The 18,294-nt window shown below is 42.1% G+C and overlaps 1 protein-coding gene across 3 annotated transcripts; it reads left to right on the top strand.

Moving 5' to 3' along the window:
- The first annotated feature begins 9,034 nt into the window (after positions 1-9,034).
- On the top strand, positions 9,035-14,765 carry LOC100191332 (uncharacterized). Of its 3 annotated transcripts, none has more exons than XM_020538768.2 (9): positions 9,035-9,324; positions 9,512-9,568; positions 10,235-10,332; positions 10,854-10,923; positions 11,946-11,994; positions 13,712-13,800; positions 13,885-13,932; positions 14,081-14,140; positions 14,350-14,765. In XM_020538768.2, the coding sequence occupies exons 1-9, from the start codon at positions 9,265-9,267 to the stop codon at positions 14,452-14,454; spliced, it is 636 nt and encodes a 211-aa protein (XP_020394357.1). In that variant the 5' UTR covers positions 9,035-9,264; the 3' UTR covers positions 14,455-14,765. The 3 variants fall into 3 exon arrangements, with proteins under 3 accessions (XP_020394357.1, NP_001130238.1, XP_035815248.1); XM_035959355.1 differs by having other exon boundaries at positions 9,146-9,324; positions 9,493-9,568; NM_001136766.1 differs by having other exon boundaries at positions 9,118-9,568; positions 14,350-14,764.
- The last annotated feature ends 3,529 nt before the right edge of the window (positions 14,766-18,294 follow it).

Here is an 18,294-nt window from a genome sequence, read left to right as displayed (position 1 = left end):
AGTCTATTTGTGTTGTGGGAGATTCCTTATTGGTTATGTCTGGTATTGGCGTTATGACTAAAATTGATGATGCTGCGCCAAAACCGAGGGCCTCTTGTGGGTATACACACAAGGTTGTGCTGCTCGATGCACGCTTGTATCACAGTTAGTAGTCATAATCCATTATGAGATTATATCAATATGTTATCTCTACGCAAATCGTTCTTATCACATGAGATCCATTATTGGTGCCAGTTTTGTAATGGTGTCATGGTTAAGAACTTATGGTACCGCGGCGAAACTGAGAGCCTCCTGTGAATGTACACACAGGATTCTGCTGCTTGGCGCATGTTGGTATCGAAGTCTCTGGTCATGATCCATTGTGAAACTACGCTGATGTGTGATCTTCTGTGGACTCCTTCCTTAAAACAGTTTCTTGTTGTTTGTAAAGAGATCAAGCAACATCTGTCATTTCCATTGGATCAAAAGGCCATACCACTTTCATGTGTGGTCTTATTTCTTTTGATCTTGGTAGTGGCTACTCATATAGTTCCCTTTACATTCTTTGTGTAAAGGTGAAGCCTTGAAGCTTGTTAGTGTTGGACAACAACTGATTAGCTCCTAAAATGGAAATCTGTTTTCCCTACTGCTGAGATACAGGAGTTTGTTCATTCGCTCTCTTATTTAATCCATGTATTCCCTAACCAAGTGGATAATTCATCTTGCATAAAGAAACGGATGAACAACATGACCAAATGGATTTTTACCCAAATGCATGACCTTTTGTTTGCAAATGTGAACTCTCAACCCCTTGGCTTACCAATGGTACTAAGAGGATTTGCTTAATGTCAAAAGTAGTTCAACAAGTTGGTTTTAACTAACTTGTAACTGCCCGTTGAACGAATGTTGAGTTTAGAGATCGTTTTATCGAGTTGTCTAAGCTCACTTTTGTACAACCCCTCTTAAGGAAGAATTTTCAAGAATCGAGATTAAGTCGGTCAATGACCACCTAACCATCGCTCTAGTCGTGCCTCGATTGCCTCATGTATGCTTTTCCAGCATAAGTGATTGGGTCGAGCCATGTCTAGTGCCGATAAAATGGACTAGTTGCAAAGTCCGCATTTTTAGATCCTTCCACTGGTGATTTTTCTTGAATCAATATCACCTTTCGTGAATTTGGATTCCTTGGCTAACACGAGTTGACCGTGATGTTATTCGACATTCACACTCGTCTCGTGTGCTATGAACTTACTGTAACCACTTGTTGGTAAACCTCTTCTGGTGTGTTTTACCCAAGATGGTGCATCTGATTCTTTTTGGGTAAAGTTGCATAATTGCCACCCAACAGACTCAGATAGTACAGTGTCATCAGAAAAAGCAAGTTGCACACATAGAACCTTATGTGTTCTTCTGGTGGGCAATGATGCAAATTGAAATTGCACACTACGTGGCTAGATGTGACACTTGTAAACGTGTCAAGGCCATATACATGAAGACTGCTGGTCCATTACAATCCTTACCTGTCCCAACATGGAAATGGGGAGATATTGTATGGACTTCATCATGGGATTACTCAGGACTACAAAAGGGTATGACTCTATCTGGGTTATTATTGATCGGCTTACGAAAATTTCTCATTTTCTGCCAGTCAAGACCAATTCCCAGTTACTGTCTATGCCCAATTGTACATTGCTCGTATTCTTAGTCTGCACGGTGTTCCGAAGACCATAGTGTCAGATCATGGATCGCAATTCGTATCCAAATTTTGGGAAGAACTTCATAAATCCCTGGGTACTAAGTTGCTCCACAGTTCGGCGTATCATCTTCAAACCAGTAGGCAGACTGAGAGGGTAAACCAAATATTGGAAGATATGCTACGGGCATGTGTTCTGGAATTCCCACAGAAATGGGATGAATGTTTGCCCTTAGCGGAGTTTTCATATAATAATAGCTATCAAAAGGTATCAAGATGGCACCCTTCGAAGTTTTATATGAACGACGATGTCGTACTCCGCTAAATTGGTCTGAACCTGGAGAAAGATGCTTCTTTAGACCTGATGTGATGAAAAAGGTCGAAGAAAAGGTTCAGAAAATTATTCATGATATGAAGAAAGCTCAGACTCGACAAAAGAGTTATGCAGACCGACGACGACAACCCTTATGCTTTCTAGTAGGCGATTATGTCTACTTAAAAGTTTCACCTATGAAAGGTGTATCGCGTTTCGGGGTTAAAGGAAAGTTTGCACCCTGGTACATTGGTCCATTCCTGGTACTTGAGCAATGTGGACCAGTGGCATACCGACTTCAGCTCCCCGAAACCTTGTCTGCTGTGCATAATGTGTTCCACGTGTCACAATTGAAGAAGTGTCTTCGGGTTCCTGATCGAACCGTTGAAGTGGCTGATGTTGTCCTGGAACCAGATTTAACATACTCGGAGCATCCTATTCGAGTTCTGGATCAAAAGGACAGGGTCACCCGAAGAAAGACTCTCAAGTTCTACAAGATACAGTGGAACCAGCATTCGGAAGATGAGGCTACATGGGAAACCCAAGACTTTTTAGATAAGAATTTCCCAGGTTTTCTAGCCTCATGTAAATTGTAAAGCCTGTATAGCTATTGTAATAAAGAAGTAACCCCCACATTACCCCTGCCTTGTACCAAAACTTAGGAAATAAAAATGTGATGTGTTTCCTTTACCATTATCTACCCTAGGATCTTAATCTCGGGACGAGATTCTTTTATGGGGGGAAGGATGTAACACCCCTGGTGTTACTATAACTAAAACTTGAGCATGGCATCATAAGCATTGGCATTGCATATGTTTGACACACCTAGAGTGCATTCACTAGGCAAAAATTTCAAACAAGTTGTATTGTTCTAGTGCTTTTGTGAATAGAACCCTGGTTAAGGGACTTAACCCTAAATAGTGGTTAAAGGGGTAAAACTTGACCCAAGTTGAGAAAACCTAAAGGCTTTAAGGTAAAAGTCATAAAATGATCCCAAGAATAAAGTTGAATCACTTTTATAACCCTAAGATACCAGAAACCCTAAATGAAGCCCTAGGAAAACCCTAAGTCCAAACCCTAGGGACTTATGTGCAAAAGTGATGAACCTTTGGACTAAAGTGTAAAAACTACTATGTTTAAACATATAAAGTCATTTGGTTCACAAATATGTGGACTTGAGAGCTAAACCCTAGGTTTTGGACTCATTTGCAAAAAGGACCTTGATTTTGATTCCTATGCTAAGTCTGAAAACAGGGTTATAGGCCCAACTTTGGGGTTGTGTAGCTTTCAAAATAATGAGAATTCATGTTAGGTGACCACATCAAAGTTGAAGACCTAACATAGGAGAACAACTTTGCTTAAGAAGGAAAGCATAGTTATTAAGCAAAAGTCAGAGATAATTAAGCCTCAAAATTGACTGTCAGGCTGGTCTATTCTGAAATTCAGATTCTCAGTGGAACAGAGCCAACTTGGTGTGTGAATTCAAACTTGAATTGTTGAGAAATTGATCAAGGTTGCTGTGACAAAGTTGTAGCTGGTTTGTCAGGCTATAATTTTGGTACAGGGAGCTAGCTTAGTCACCACACGAAATTGAGAGAGAATGGGGCTCCAAAATTGACTGTCAGGTTGTCTGAATGCAACTTCCCCATGGTACAGTGCTGCAACTGAACGGATATGGCCGCCAGTGCGGCAAACTCGCCGCCGGCGACCTCTTTGTGCCAAAATTCGTGCCGCCGCCGCCCGGGTTCGTGCGCAGTCGGGAATGGATAACGTCGGGGCGGGACAACCATACGTGGCGCCACCGCCCTAGCCCTGCCGGAGTGATTCACCGGCGGCCACCGCATTAGTCATTTCTGCCGCCGTGTCGCTCGTATCTCAATTCCACCTCGCTGTGCTCCTTTACTACGTGGTCGTCATGCGTCGGCGACGTGTTTCGTGACCACGGATAGTTAGCCTGGGCGTCGTGCCTATAAATAGCGCTGGGAGCTACGGCGAGGTACTCACAGTTCTTCTGTGAGCTCGGATAAAAACCAAAATTCGCCGTGTCTCCTCTCCCACTCTCCAAATTGGTTGTACGCGGGGAATCAGTGGTTCTTTACGGCCGTGTAGCCCCAATCTTATCCCCCAATTTCACCCAGAGTCGCCGCGACGCCGTTTTCCCCCAAATCAGTCCGCCGCGCCACCGTAAACAGCTCTATCGTGGCCAGCCCACTCGGGTAAGACCCTGTCCAATTCATGTGTTGTTTTTATTGCCCTATGTGCTAGTGAAGCTTACCGTGGCACCCGTTAGCTCAATTTGGCCATGGTTTGGCAGGAACGCGTGCCCGTGGTCACGGTTTCCGCCGTGCACATGGACAGGCCGTTCTCTGTGCGTTCTTGTCAAATTAAGGCGTGTTCCGAGGTCATCCTAGGTCAGTGAAGCCTCCCCGATGGTTAGTCCGGGCAGTCGTTGCCGGCCATGGCCGGTACAGACCCCGTCCAGGATGAACGGCGAGCGCGCCGTGGACAGGGGTGTAGTTGGAGAAGAAATAGAAGATCGAGGGCCTTTCTGCGAAATGTCAGCGACTCCTGAAAATAGTGCTTATGCTCAATTTAGATTAGCCAGAACACCAAGGACCCTTCTGCAAAAATGCCAGTGCGCGCGGGCGTGGACGTGTTTTCTCTCTGATGTTGGGCCGCTTGGGCTAGATTTGGCCCAGCACTGTTGAAGCTTTTCCTTTTTCTTTTTCAGCAGAACTTTGAAAAAGTGTAGAAAATGGTAGGAAAATCCTAAAAATATTAGACCAATTTTCTTAGAACCCTAATTTCCTGTAGTATTTAATAAAAATAAATTCATGATTTTTAGATCAAATAGGGAATTTTAGAGTATTTAAAATGGCCTAAACTACTGGTTCTGGATTTTTAGAAAATAGATAATAATCCCAAAATTTCCCAAACTTTTTATGTGAGCTTTTCACATTATTTAGAAGCCATGGGTAGAGTTTGGTTTGATTTGAACATTGTTTGATAACTAGAACCTAAAACCCCTACCCCTGCCCTATGAACTCCTTTACCGACTCCGGAAACCCTAAGTTCCCGGAACTCCGTGAAGGCAAGTTGTATTCAAGACATAAATAATAAATTTATGATATCTTTGCATTCTCATGAGCATTACATGGCATTCATTCTTATATATACCTATATGGTTATATTTAGAAAACGGAGAAGAGAGTGAAGTGATTGAAGAGAAGGCACAACCACCTTTGGAATCTCGGGCAAGGACTTGGCTCTACTTCGACATCTGCGAATCCAAGCCTGACTCACCTATAAACGAAGGCAAGCCCCGGTGCATGCAACCCCTTTCCTTGTGTTTTAAAAATACTTTTTGCACACTTAAGTCTAGTGAAATGTGCATTAGGTTCATAGGAGTTGCTTGGAACCCCTTTGATGCATTGCTTTCCTTGATATCCATACCTTTATAGATACTTCTGTGAAGTATCAAAATTATGATTTACAAAAGTGCTTAGCCTTGCTTAGATCTTGTGGATAGAGGTTATCCTCAATTTAACCCGGGAGAGGATGGCTTCTACCTGCAAGAATATTTTCATTTGGAGCAGTGGTGGGATCTTACTGCAAAGCTCCCTGTGATGCTCTTTTCATCCTTGGGAACAGAAACAATCCTAATGATGGAACTATGTAAATCGAGACTTGGGGTAGGAACAGGTGATGTTCTACCCAGGATGATTAAGGATTAACGCGTATGTAGGCTTGTTGATCGAGGACCCTTTAACTGGTCACATGCCTCGTCATGGGTAAGCCTTGCCTCGGGCAGACTAAGGCCGGAATAAGATAACACGAAATGGGCGTGGAGCGGTGGCGAGAGTAGCGTGTACCCTCCGTGGCAAGAGGCTGGACGGTGGTGTATCTGTGCTCTCGGTTTGCGTGAACCTGATCCGGTCTTAAGAACCCCGGTGGCGGGTTGACATATGCAAGGGTTAAGTGCTACATATGTCGTGTGATTGGAGATCCTCAGCTGAGTATAATCGATTCGGATCGTCGTACCTTCGCGGTTATGAAGACTTGATCACTACCCTGCAACCTAGAGTCAGGATGTGAACACGATGGATAAAAATGATGTTGTTTTGATGTGATGTGAAATTAGACTAGATGCAAATGAAGTCTATTAATACTTAACATGGCGTTAAAAGACTGAAAGTAAGGACTCACTTTAGTAAGCTACTTCTGCAAAAGTATAAGTTGACCTTTTGCTAAAGCCTCTCCTTGGCTCCTATTTATCCAGCATACCCTTGAGAGTCTTTTCCTTAGTCGGGTAAGACTTGCTGAGTATTCCATACTCAGGGTTTATCCCTTTGTTGTTTTTAGGTGAGGAAGCGACAAAGTTTTGTTGCTTTTGCTCCAAGGTGGTATCTAATGAAGAAAAACAAGAATGAAGATACGGGAGGACTTGGTCCTCCACATAGGATCTTTTTGTTGATAGTTTTTGGGAGGAGTTTTTGCCTCCCATGATATGTGTACTCAGCACTCGTTTATAGCTCTGGTCTGTAATAAGTAACTTGATCTTACTTTCTAAATAAATGTAAGTTTATGCAATTGCTTCCGCACTTCTATATCTCCGATGTTCTGTAATGTCTGCAAGACGGGTGAGACGTTCCTGGTAAGGTAAGGAAAGATACCGAACTTGCCAAGTAGTCAGGGGCACCTACAGGGTTGTCTGATGTCCGTTGGACAAAGGACAATTGTAGGTGGGCCTAATTACTTGGGAGGTTCCGTCACACGAACGAACGATCGGAATTTCGGCAGCATAACGGCAGGACAAAGATTATCTGGAAGAACGATGAATAGGGACTATGAACGAACGATGAACGATGAATAGGAACTATGAACGAACGATGATCGATCGAATGATCGAACGAACGAACGATCGTAATTTCGGCAGCATAACGGTAGGAAAAAGATTATTTGGACGAACAAACGGACGAACGATCGAACGATCGGACGAACGGACGAACGAACCATGAACGATCGGACGAACGATCGAACGATCGGACGAACGAACGAACAAACTAAGAACAGGGGACGAACGATCGAACGATCCTTGTGCTAGTGTGTGCTTGTGTGGAACATGGAGTGGGTGTGTGGGGGGAGAAGAGAGTTGCCATGAAATGGCTTGGGGTGGGATGAGAGGAGGCCCTTGCCCCTCTATTTATAGCCATGGTGGGGGGATTAGGGGGAGGGATGAGAGGATTAGTAGGAGGATGAGAGGATTAGTGGGAGATTAGCATGGATTTGTCTTGTATAAGTGAGATTAGCTTGTAGAGCTCACCGTATGACACTGGAGGCATACGTATACGTATGAGCATGAGGAAAGTTATGAAGAAAATATTTGTAGGGACTTGAAAAATGATTCCGAAGGTATTTCTCAAGAGGAAAAATACTTGGAGATATATTGGTGGAATATTTGGACAGTATTTCTAGAAAGAACTTGAAGGGGATTACTCGGGAAATATCTGGGCAGTATTTCTGTAAACAATTTGAGGGGATCACTGGAGAAATATTTGTAGGATATTTTGAGGAGGATTTTAGAGAGAATATAGATCACTATACTTTATTTGTTGATATCAACTCGCAAACAAACATTTTGAAATAAAATTTGAAATTCATTTTGAATTTAGAGCGAGTTTGAGAAAATTTCAGGATTTGAATTTTTGGGATGCTACATATAATAACTTTATTACATCATCCAGACTTAAGAGTCTTAAACAATATCATAATCAAAGTACAACAGAAATAGCATGGATGATCTCCCATAGGAAGATGACAGAGCGTCCCTAGACTCAGTACTGATCAAGATCTTCGTCTAAGTCTTCCTCATCACCTTCTAATAAAAAAAATTAGCAAGGGGTGAGCTCACTTACGGTGGAGGCTCAGCAAATGGGAGTAATTATGCAAGGTTAACAAGGTAGGCTATGGTTACGCGGTAAGCATTTTAGTTAGACAATATTTTATTAACAACACCTAATTTACTAATTATAAGTGTATCCCAAAACCCAATTAATCATGAGCATAATGATATATCTCAAAAGCACTTGAGTGAAACCACTTAAGCAAACCATTTTTAATTAGTAGTAGAGTAGGGGTAAGCAAGATACTCGATATCCAAATCCCAAACCCGAACTATCCAAATTTGGATCCGAACTACCCCGAATCCAAATTACCCAATCACAATTCCAGATAACAATTCTAGAAACCAGAATTTAGTTTGGGTAGTTCGAGTAATGTTACTCGGTACCCGAACTAACCGAATTACCCGAAATATCTCAAATATTACCCAAAATATAAGGACATGAAGTAGTTTAGTGCAATATATATATTTTTGAAACAAATTAATATAGATTTATGCTAACTTATTATTTGGTTTGTTCTTAATTAATATAAAGGCATGGTGTAATTTAAAAAATTATTGTTTAATGCTTTAAATGCTACTATTATTCTTTGGAAATGGTTGGTTTACCAATTTTGAGTATATCGGGTAAAATTAGAATCCGAACCCGAATTATTAGGTACCGAAATTTCGGGCAATATTTTTTTAGGGTAAGAATCGGATAGCAATTTTTAATATCCGAATTTTCAATTACCCAAAATTATCTGACTCGAATTTTTTGGATAACCCGAATGTCCAGACCATATGTAGGCATACAAAAATAAGATGTTCCGTCTTAAAGTTTAAGCGGGAAAATTATATCGTCGTTACCGTAGTTTTAAAGAGTTATAAGACTATGGATCGGTTTTAGTCCGCTAAGAGCATCTACAACAATGCCTTAAAGTGGTGTCTCAAATTAAAATATGAGGTTTTACGTAGAAAAAACTACTCCAACAATGCCCCATTTCATAAAATTTGGTTAAACAATTATAGAGCACCTTATTAATTGTCTTAAATATACTACATCATAGTGGACTATCTTATAATATAGATTTAACGCTATTTTATTAGTACCCTAAATTATATAAAATATACTTATTTATAAGTTACATTATATTTTTATAGTTATAGGTCACGTTATTAGAGATGATTTAACAGAACATCCCATTTCTCGTGCGGCCAAGGCCCAGTCCGATGACTCTGGCCCTATAACTCTGAGCCCCATCGGAGACTCGGAGTCGGGGGCGCCAGCGTCTCGCCTCGCCGTCAGCAGCAGCAGCAGCTGCACCTCCATTCCACGGCTTCCGTCGTGCGCTTCGTCTGCACCCACAAAGGCGACGGCGACGGCAGGGGGAGGAGATGAAGCTGAAGCAGCTGGAGGGCCTCTTGGGTGGCCTGACCCAGTTCTCCGACCCCAAGGTACTGCTGACTGCGCCACCGCCACCGCCCCCACCTCTTGGGTGGCCTTTCTTTCTTCCTTTCTCGTACCCTGCTCGATTTCGCCTCGCCCAACCCCGACAAAAGGGAGGGGGAAAAGCGGAGGAGTATCTGACTTTTGCCACCAATGGCGTGTTTTTTTACAACGAGATGGCGTTGTTGGGTGTAGCTGGAGCTGGAGCAGTATGCGACGGGCCCTCACATCGCGTCGCGGATGCTCTACATGGTTAGTTTGGCACTCACGTCCTGCTACGATTCCGATCCTTTCCCGCTTTGTTTCAGGATGCTATGCCTATGTAGGAGTATCTTTCTTTTGTTGGGATAGTCTTGGGAAGCGGCGCCGGGCTTTCTCGTGAGTAGTGGGGCTATGGAATTGGGTGCCGCAAAGTGCAGCTTTGATTCTGAATTAACTGAGCTGATTAAACAGTAGTCTAACGGCTGGAGTTGGGTGGCTTTGTTCCAAGAAATTAACTGCTTCAGTGCCCTGTCACAGAGAAAAAAAAAGAATCTTGTGACCTTGTCTATGCATGTATTTGTCCCTTTTGATCTCAGCTTTGGCAAAACAGAACACCTATAATTTTCACCATGGCATGAAAGGTTCATCAATGGAACATTTTGAGACTTCCATTGAAGCCTAAACTTGGGTTGGGAATATTCCAATTCTTATTGGCCTGTTTCAACCTATAACTCAACATGGTCATGTTTTGCTTGGCTGTTAGTCTCGTTAAAGTGTATACAGAAGCTTTGAGTGGATAGCCAGTTTGAGTAGATTATTCGATCTTGATGGTGGTGTCGGTCTGGTGCAAGTGGCAATCAGATATTAAAATTCTACTATTACGATTTGATGTTCACTTAGCTTTATCATATTCATGTTGATTTGATAAATAATCAGGCAGAGAATAGTTTCAATGACATAACTGGCAAAGTGGTAGCTGACTTCGGCTGTGGCTGTGGCACTCTGGCTGTGGCGAGTGCTTTACTGGATGCTGAGTGAGTATGTTTAACTTGGTAGTTTTAAGTAACCATGTTCTTTCCTGTGACAATCCCTCTATTGCGTAATGTCTACTTCAATATTTTAAAACAAAAAAACTTCCTGTTTAGTGCTTATGTTTGTAATTTTGCACAGTTTGTTTGCTGATTGATCTAACAAAAAGTGGCTTCCTCTGCAATTGTGTCCTGGTAGATTGTGTCTATTCTTTTTTGTTAGTATTTTTTTAGGGAATCAGGAGGGGCTGACCCCTATTATAAATTTATATAAAGAACAGAACAAGCTCCAAATGAGTTTTAGGAAACAAAAAAGGTAACAAACATAGTAATTGTACACATGTCTTGCAGGTGAAGCTAAAATAAAGAGTAGAATTCCATGTCATAAAATGATTTTAGATAGTGCGTAATTCTTTTAAATGCTCATTGATATATATGTAACCATAAATTAATGGGTATCACCAGTTTGGTGGCTAGTTTCCTTATCATCCATTTATAATGTGAATTGCTATGGTTGTGATTCACAGACATGTTCTTGGTATTGATATTGACCCACAGTCACTTGAACTTGCTCAAGAAAATGCTGCTGATCTGGAGGTATGACAATGTTTTTGTTTTTCAGTTTTCCACTTTAACTATTCCTTTACTCTGAATTGGAGAACCCTTCACTTTATTTCCCCGCTTGTGTTTTAACCTGTTAATGGTTCTGACTTGTATCAATACCAAACTCTGTATAATATTTTAGATTTATAGACAATATTCTCACATATATGTGGTGCAAAATGCTAACCTGCACCTTCCTGTCAAGGCTTGCTGAAAGTTGTGGATAACTGCAATACTAAATCACCTATTAGTGTGTTTTTCAAGCAAAGCTACCAGCTTAGTTGTTATTTCTTGGTAGTAGTATGTTGGATAAATTTTTACCTACCAACTGGTGATAGGTAAAATTAGATATTCTTCAATTTGGAAGTTCTGTTGTCATGTAAAACATAGATGTATGGATTCTATGTTGTCATCCTGTGAGGGGCCGATTGCACATATTTACATGTTTGCAGCCTGTCCACCTTTGTTCAAAATCAGCATGTAGTCTTGTAAGCTGAGTTCAGAGGCCATGTTTGAGTTATTCTATATATTGAAGTCTTCCTTCCAGATAACAACATCATATAATCTGAAGCCAGTGGTAGTTGATAATTGCAACTAATAAAGTTAAAATCAGATGAAAGCTGGATCATTGGGTACACCCAGTTGCGCCATATAGCCATGGGCATTAGTGAATGCAGTTTGTCGATGGTTGACAAAACTTATGTTTGCGCTTGTAGAAATTAGTTGTCCGATGGTGGAGGCATGGGGCCACCTAAATCTTGTCATAACAGAACAGTGCTTCTTTGTTGTTAAATTGGGTGCACCTAAGCAATTATAATTTCGCTTTTATTGGCTTCTCTGATGTTCTTGCATGAAACATAAAAATCCCATGGTCATGTTAAAACACATGTTCATAAAGCAGAGCTGAAAGTAATATTTGGTGACTCTTGCTAAAATTTAAATGACCATTTGTACCTAACTTTATTTTCTCAAACTTGTGAATGACATGTATTTTTTATTATTTTTTGATTTTGCAGCTGGACATCGATTTAGTTTGGTCTGACATAAAGAACTTAAATCTGAAAGGTATTGTTCTTATGTGCTAACATATTCTTTTTTCTGGAATACGCAGGAGAACTGCGCATTTTTGTATTAAGAAGAAAGAGAATAGGGGAAAGGTCCCCATAATACAAAACAATTCCTGAAAGAATACCGGGAATAGGTGAGACCATGAGAACAGACTCGGACCACACAAGGGAGAGCATACTCCTACCACACCCCCTACCACTAGGCCAGCAGCTCGTCTATATGGAAGAGATCAGACAGAGCTTTATCACCAGCCAAAAACCAACATAAAGCCTCCTCTCTATATGGAAGAGACCAGACAGAGCAGCAGCTAAACAGACTCGGACCACACAAGGGAGAGCATACTCCTACCACACCCCCTACCGCTAGGCCAGCAGCTCGTCTATATGGAAGAGACCAGACAGAGCTTTATCACCAGCCAAAAACCAACATAAAGCCTCCTCTCTAGCCGCCCGAAGAGCAGCAGCTAAACTAGGATTACAATTATCAAAAACACACTTGTTTCTATGCTTCCAAATAGTCCAAGCACCTAGGATAACCAGCGAATTGAAACCCTTCTTCAAATGATTAGCCACCTTGTAAGAGCAGATTCGCCACCAATTCTCAAAACAAACATCAATCGTCGCACACAACAACTGCAGCCCTCCAATCATTAGAAGTTGAAACCAGAACTGTCTAGAAAACACACTGGAGATCAATAAATGATTAATGGACTCATCATCTTGATCACAAAGCGGACAACGATCAGGGTGATCCAGTCTGCGTTTCGCAAGCCTATCAGCAGTCCAGCATCTATCATGCTCCACAAGCCAGATAAAGAATTTGCATTTCCGGGGAGCCCAAGATTTCCACACCTTCTCTGCTGGCTCAAACCCAATTGACCCCTGAAAAAGAGCCCTGTACACGGAGCTAGCTGAGTAATCTCCAGAAGCACAAAATTTCGCAAGCCTATCTAGGAAGGACTTAGGACCAGCATGATGCTTAACCGATCGGCTATCGATGCTGCAATTCCCGATCGAACGCGGACTAGCCTCCTGCCACCGTTCAACCTTTGAATGACCCACCGACCGGTGAAGAATGCCACGAGGAGACAAGGAGGTGGAACGAGGTGCCTCAGGGAGAGAGCCAGGCTCAACGGAGCTGAGGGATGGCTCTGTCGCAGCGGCCGAGGACGCTGGGACCGTGAGGATCACCGGCGAGGGCGACACAGAGGAGGGCGCCGGGATCGTGAAGATCGCCGGCGAGGGTGGGACGGAGGAGGAGGCACCTGAGCGAGAAACAAGGGGGCGGGCGGGAAATACGAGCGGACTAGCGGGGGAGCCGAGTGGATGGGTGGGGGAACCGAGCAGACGAGCAGGAGAGCCTAGCGGTCGCATGGCTCCCCAGTGTTTTTCTTTTTTTGGTTATTGAATCTCTAGAACTTTTCCCAACATTATTTGTAAATGTAATAGGTAGTTCGTGTCTAGAAACTCACTTTCAGTCATAGTTTCAGTGTCCTCGCTGAACTTCCTGCAGATTGATCACTAGTGCAAAATTGAACGCCAGTTACTAGTGAAGTAGTGATTTATACTTGTGCACCATTACTGTCACAGCAATGGCCAGGCCAATAAAGTTGATGAAACAGCGTCACACAGAGCAAATGGAACACTTCTAAAAGCATTCTTCTTCCCCTAATTGAACTTTACCTTGTGGCTGAATAGAAAGCAATTTAGTGCAGGCGTCCATGTTGATACTGTTGTCATGAATCCTCCCTTTGGTACACGAAGGAATGGAGCAGACATGGAGTTCCTCTCTATGGCCTTGCAGGTCAGAACCGGTGCTTGTTTGCGACTAGCAGTTTCCTTTGGAAGATGATATTTGACATTTTAAGTGCCCATTTGCTACTGACAGGTTGCTTCTCAAGCTGTCTATTCTCTACACAAGACTTCCACTAGAGAAGTAAGTTCTTTCACAGAACAAGTCCGAATATATAACTCGCGAGATATCCTGGCAATGCCAAATCTTCGTTTATTTTCCTTTCCTCGTGCATTTCACCTTTTTTTTTACTTTGACTGTTCACATTTATTTTCATTTTCGGAACTGTCAGCATATCAAGAAGGCAGCCTTGCGTGGCTTCAATGCCATCAGTGCGGAGGTTCTATGCGAGGTATAAGTATATAAACACCAGTCGCTTTTCCTTGCTACCAGGGATGCATTTCAGTGCCTTATTCCACATTCCTAACATGGCAGAGAGAGCTCCCAAAGAAAAAGCAACTTGTCTTCTGCTCGTGGGATCATTTGCCCTAGATCCCCTAGTTTTGCTGGTTGTTTTTAATCTATGCTCTCCTCTCTTTATTTCCTAAAAAAAATTTGCAGCTGCGTTACAATCTACCGCGGACGTACAAGTTGCACAAGAAAAAAGAGATTGACATTGCAGTCGATCTGTGGCGCTTTGTTCCTAACGCCCAACGCCGCAGCTAGCGCGCTCGCTATGGGCCGAGGGGCACAGGTGATGGAGTGGAACTGAACATGAATGGAAAATGATCAAATGGATGTGTCTCAAAAGGCTGGACTTGATCGAAGAGATCCCAGGCGTCACGCTTGGTGTGCTTATCGTCTTCTTGGTGCCCGTAAGGATAGCTCAGAATTTGGCGAACTGTGTAGAGTTTTGTCATTTTGTGGGCACAGATGATGCTCCCAGTAGTGTGCACAATGAATGCTTTGTATGTATTGTGCTCTATTGCCTGTGCTAACGCTACAGAATAAAATATTTACAATTAATTTGGTGATCAGGCAGTGGCGCCGCATAACAAAGGGCGTGGCAGGCCGGGGTGAGGAGCCATGAGCCCATGACCGGCCGAGAGAGACCCCGACTGGCCCAGGTCTGGGCGTTCGGTCTTATATCTGTGAACTCAGTTCGGTTCTTTTGGTTTTTACAAAATAGAACCGAATTGTGACTCAAAAGGTACTTGAAAATACTGGCCGCTAGCCTGGCTGCTTGACTTTGGCGTACTGCTAAGCCTGCGGCCCTGCACCTTTCAGCAAGCAACAAGCAAAAATATGCAGGCACCGCATGAAGCCAGGGCGCTAGACAGCCAGCAAGCATAAATATATACTACTGTATAATGGTATAAGCAAAAATACGAAATTAAATAGTGGTTCATACTTCACGGCAATATAGAAATACAACATAAGTGTATGATTGGCAATTGGACATAGATTAACAAGTTAACAACTTAGTCTCACCAAGTCACAAATAACACATTTCTGAATAAGTTCAGAATTAACAAGGACACAAGTCTTCACTGAAACACAACCATAGTTGAACGTAATACATCACTACTTAATAGAAAAATAGCATCAGGAAGATATCGTTTAAAGTTGATGAAGATCAAACTTCAATGCTGCCCTCAGCGTCACAGCAGTAAGTTCTTTGAAGTACACTCCACAATCCACGCCATAGCAGCTAGAAATGAAACAATATATATGGATTAACATATAGCACTTGCTATAGATATTGAGGATAGAAACCATTAGGATATTTATACATAGGTGGGGGGCCTCGGCCACATGGTTAGGAGCGGATCCTGATATGTTGACTTTTACAAATATCCTATGGGAGTATGGGTAATTTTTTTGGAGGTTCTAGATGTTCCATGTATTAGGGAGTAGGCTCCCATATTCCGGTCGAACTAGGCCTTTCTTGTTATTCATCTCAAATGTATTGACAGGGAACAACTATTTATCAATTTGCACATCTTCAAATATCAACTGACCTTCATTTATTGTCTATTGTATCCACCGATAGAAAACATTGCAATCGATGGTGGCATGAAAAAAAGGAGTTATGCAATTTACACTAAGCACGCCTTTTCAATTCATCTGTTGGAGGAATTGTGTGGGACAATTTAATGTTTCCGCTCTTAATAATTTATCAAATATCTTGTCACACTTAGCAACATTGAATGTGAACTTAACTTCTCTTTGTCGATTCTTTTGAACCGACTGCACGGAAGAGCAAGTGGGAAGTTTTGTCCTTAGCTGACCAAACAAGTTCGTCAACATATACCTCTTTTGGCTCATCATTTGAGCTACTACTGTCATGACACGTATTATGATGAGATGGCTCTTGAATTTCTATGCTTCGGCTTTCATAAGCCAAAGCTTGATGATGTAACTAAGCTAGCGAAAAGAACTGTATGCTACCTAATTTTTCTTTTAAGTATGGACGCAACCCATTGAAAGCCAACTTTGCTAACTGCTTATCTATGACATGGATCTGAAAACATCAGTTTCTAGTATCTCTAAACCTTCAGAAACAATCTTTACTGATTCATTGACCCCTTGCCAGAGCGATGCCAGACCAACTAAATATAACACGTAATCCTTGGAGAAAACGTTTTTAGAAAACTTATGCTCTAGATCATCCCAGGAACTAATCGAGTAAGGGGACATGGCAGCATACCAAGTGGATGCAGTGCTAATAAGAGATATTGAAAATAAGAGAACACAAACGCTTATTTGTCAATCAATTCTCCTAGTTGTACTAACAATTGGACTATATGTTCGTGAGTGCTTCTATCGCTCTCGCTTGCAAATTTGGAGAAATCCGGCACACTAGTCCCTAAAGGGTATGGAACAGTGTCCCATTAGGGTCGTATGGCCAAATATGAATGCCTTGGGATGGACACACTAACTCCTAGTTTGTCCCGGAACAATTCCGCTAGTTCCTCCTAAATTTTATTCATAGTGCCCGGTGGTAACCCACTGGCCCTTGGGACATGGGGCTTAGGTGGCCATTTATCGTTATGCCGACCTTCTGCCCCAAGTCAATCAAAGATGGCATCCGACTGCTGAGGCATATCGGTGTCGTGTCCCACTACCGTATGGTGTGAGGTGAACCTCTATAGCTCCTTAGGGGCTAAAAATATTTTACCCCACACATGGTTGGTGGCATGCTGAGGCTTTGATATGTCGTAGGTGGAAGAGAGTAGTGCTACTGAGGTGCGAGGAAAACTAGGTGTTGTGCTTGTGCATAGCAGCCTGCTCTGGATATGTGACGCTGGACAGTCCACACAGGGTTTAGGACGATCCTTTGTAGGACCGGATAGTTCAAGATTATATCCAGACGGTCTGGTTGTGCTCAGCGGTGACGACCCGTTATGTAGTGAGCTCGGTGTGACGCCGAACAATTCGACATGAGGATACAAACAGTCCGTAGTATGTCTAGATGGTCTGAGATTGTACCTGGTCTATCTGGTACTGCTTAGCGTTGCTGCTCTATCTTATAATGAAGGTGGCGATGGAGGTTGCCCTAGATATGAGTTCAACAACATACTATAGAATGGCTTGGGCTTGTGAGGACCCATTTGCAGCCGATGGATTAGGCACAGATGTCCTAGTGCTAGCTTCGTGCGATGGGAAGCTAGGGATAATAGATTTTCTCGAATACACGTGTTAGTTTTTTGAACGATTTTTCCATCCCTCCAATATATTGCTTTAATTGTTCTTGTTGCAAATCTATATATTGTCTAAGGGATTGGATGTCATCAGAATTACTTACATTGGGAGTTTATAGTGAAGGTAGGAGAGACACAAGCTCGACCTCCCCATGAAGTATGATATGAATTTATCCTTTGCTGCTTCATGAGCCTGATTCATGAGATCTTCAAATTGTCGCTGCTCATCGGCCGACAAACTCTCAAGACTCGGCCTGAGGATGTTGTCTTGGAAGACATCAATGCGAATTTTGGAACCAACAATCATGGTCGATCTAATAAACTTTGTCTTTTCTTTGTAAGACAAAGAATCAGAGAGACACGGATTAGAAATCAATTTCCCCGTTTCTCTTTATCCTTTATTTCTATAGATAATACATCTTTTTTCTTCCATAAAAAATAGATTTAGTTGGCTTCTCTATCCCAGATAAGAGATTCAACATAGCTTCGCCTGCCTTCGTGATTGCTTGTGTAATACAGAAAGAAGAAAAAGAGTTGTGGGATGCAAGTCGAACTAGACTGAATGTGCCAGGCTTCACTCAGCAACTTGAAGTATTAATCTTATATTTAATATACCAAGAAATCACATCAGATCATAATATATATCAATACCCTCTAATATATATCAATATTTCCCTTCTTTTATCTATGCAAAACAAAAAAGAATAGTAATTAGAAACGACAGGGGCCAAATTTTCTCAATGTATTTCCAGGATCATAATACAGATATTTTTTTGTGTAAGTACTATAATATGATAGGGTATGTATCTCTTTCTACACACAAATGAAAAACGTCTATGGATGCAGATATAAGCTACGAGCA

This window comes from Zea mays, chromosome 6 (assembly GCF_902167145.1).
Source record: "Zea mays cultivar B73 chromosome 6, Zm-B73-REFERENCE-NAM-5.0, whole genome shotgun sequence".
Lineage (NCBI taxonomy): Eukaryota > Viridiplantae > Streptophyta > Magnoliopsida > Poales > Poaceae > Zea > Zea mays.
This window is presented reverse-complemented; position numbering and strand designations above follow the sequence as displayed.

Excerpts from the sequence above, each read along its gene's own strand:
- LOC100191332 (XM_020538768.2), top strand. The coding sequence starts at position 9,265 with ATGAAGCTGAAGCAGCTGGAGGGCCTCTTGGGTGGCCTGACCCAGTTC. Across the intron at positions 10,924-11,945 it reads AAAATGCTGCTGATCTGGAG|CTGGACATCGATTTAGTTTG; the intron begins GTATGACAATGT and ends TTGATTTTGCAG. Across the intron at positions 13,801-13,884 it reads TCCTCTCTATGGCCTTGCAG|GTTGCTTCTCAAGCTGTCTA; the intron begins GTCAGAACCGGT and ends TGCTACTGACAG.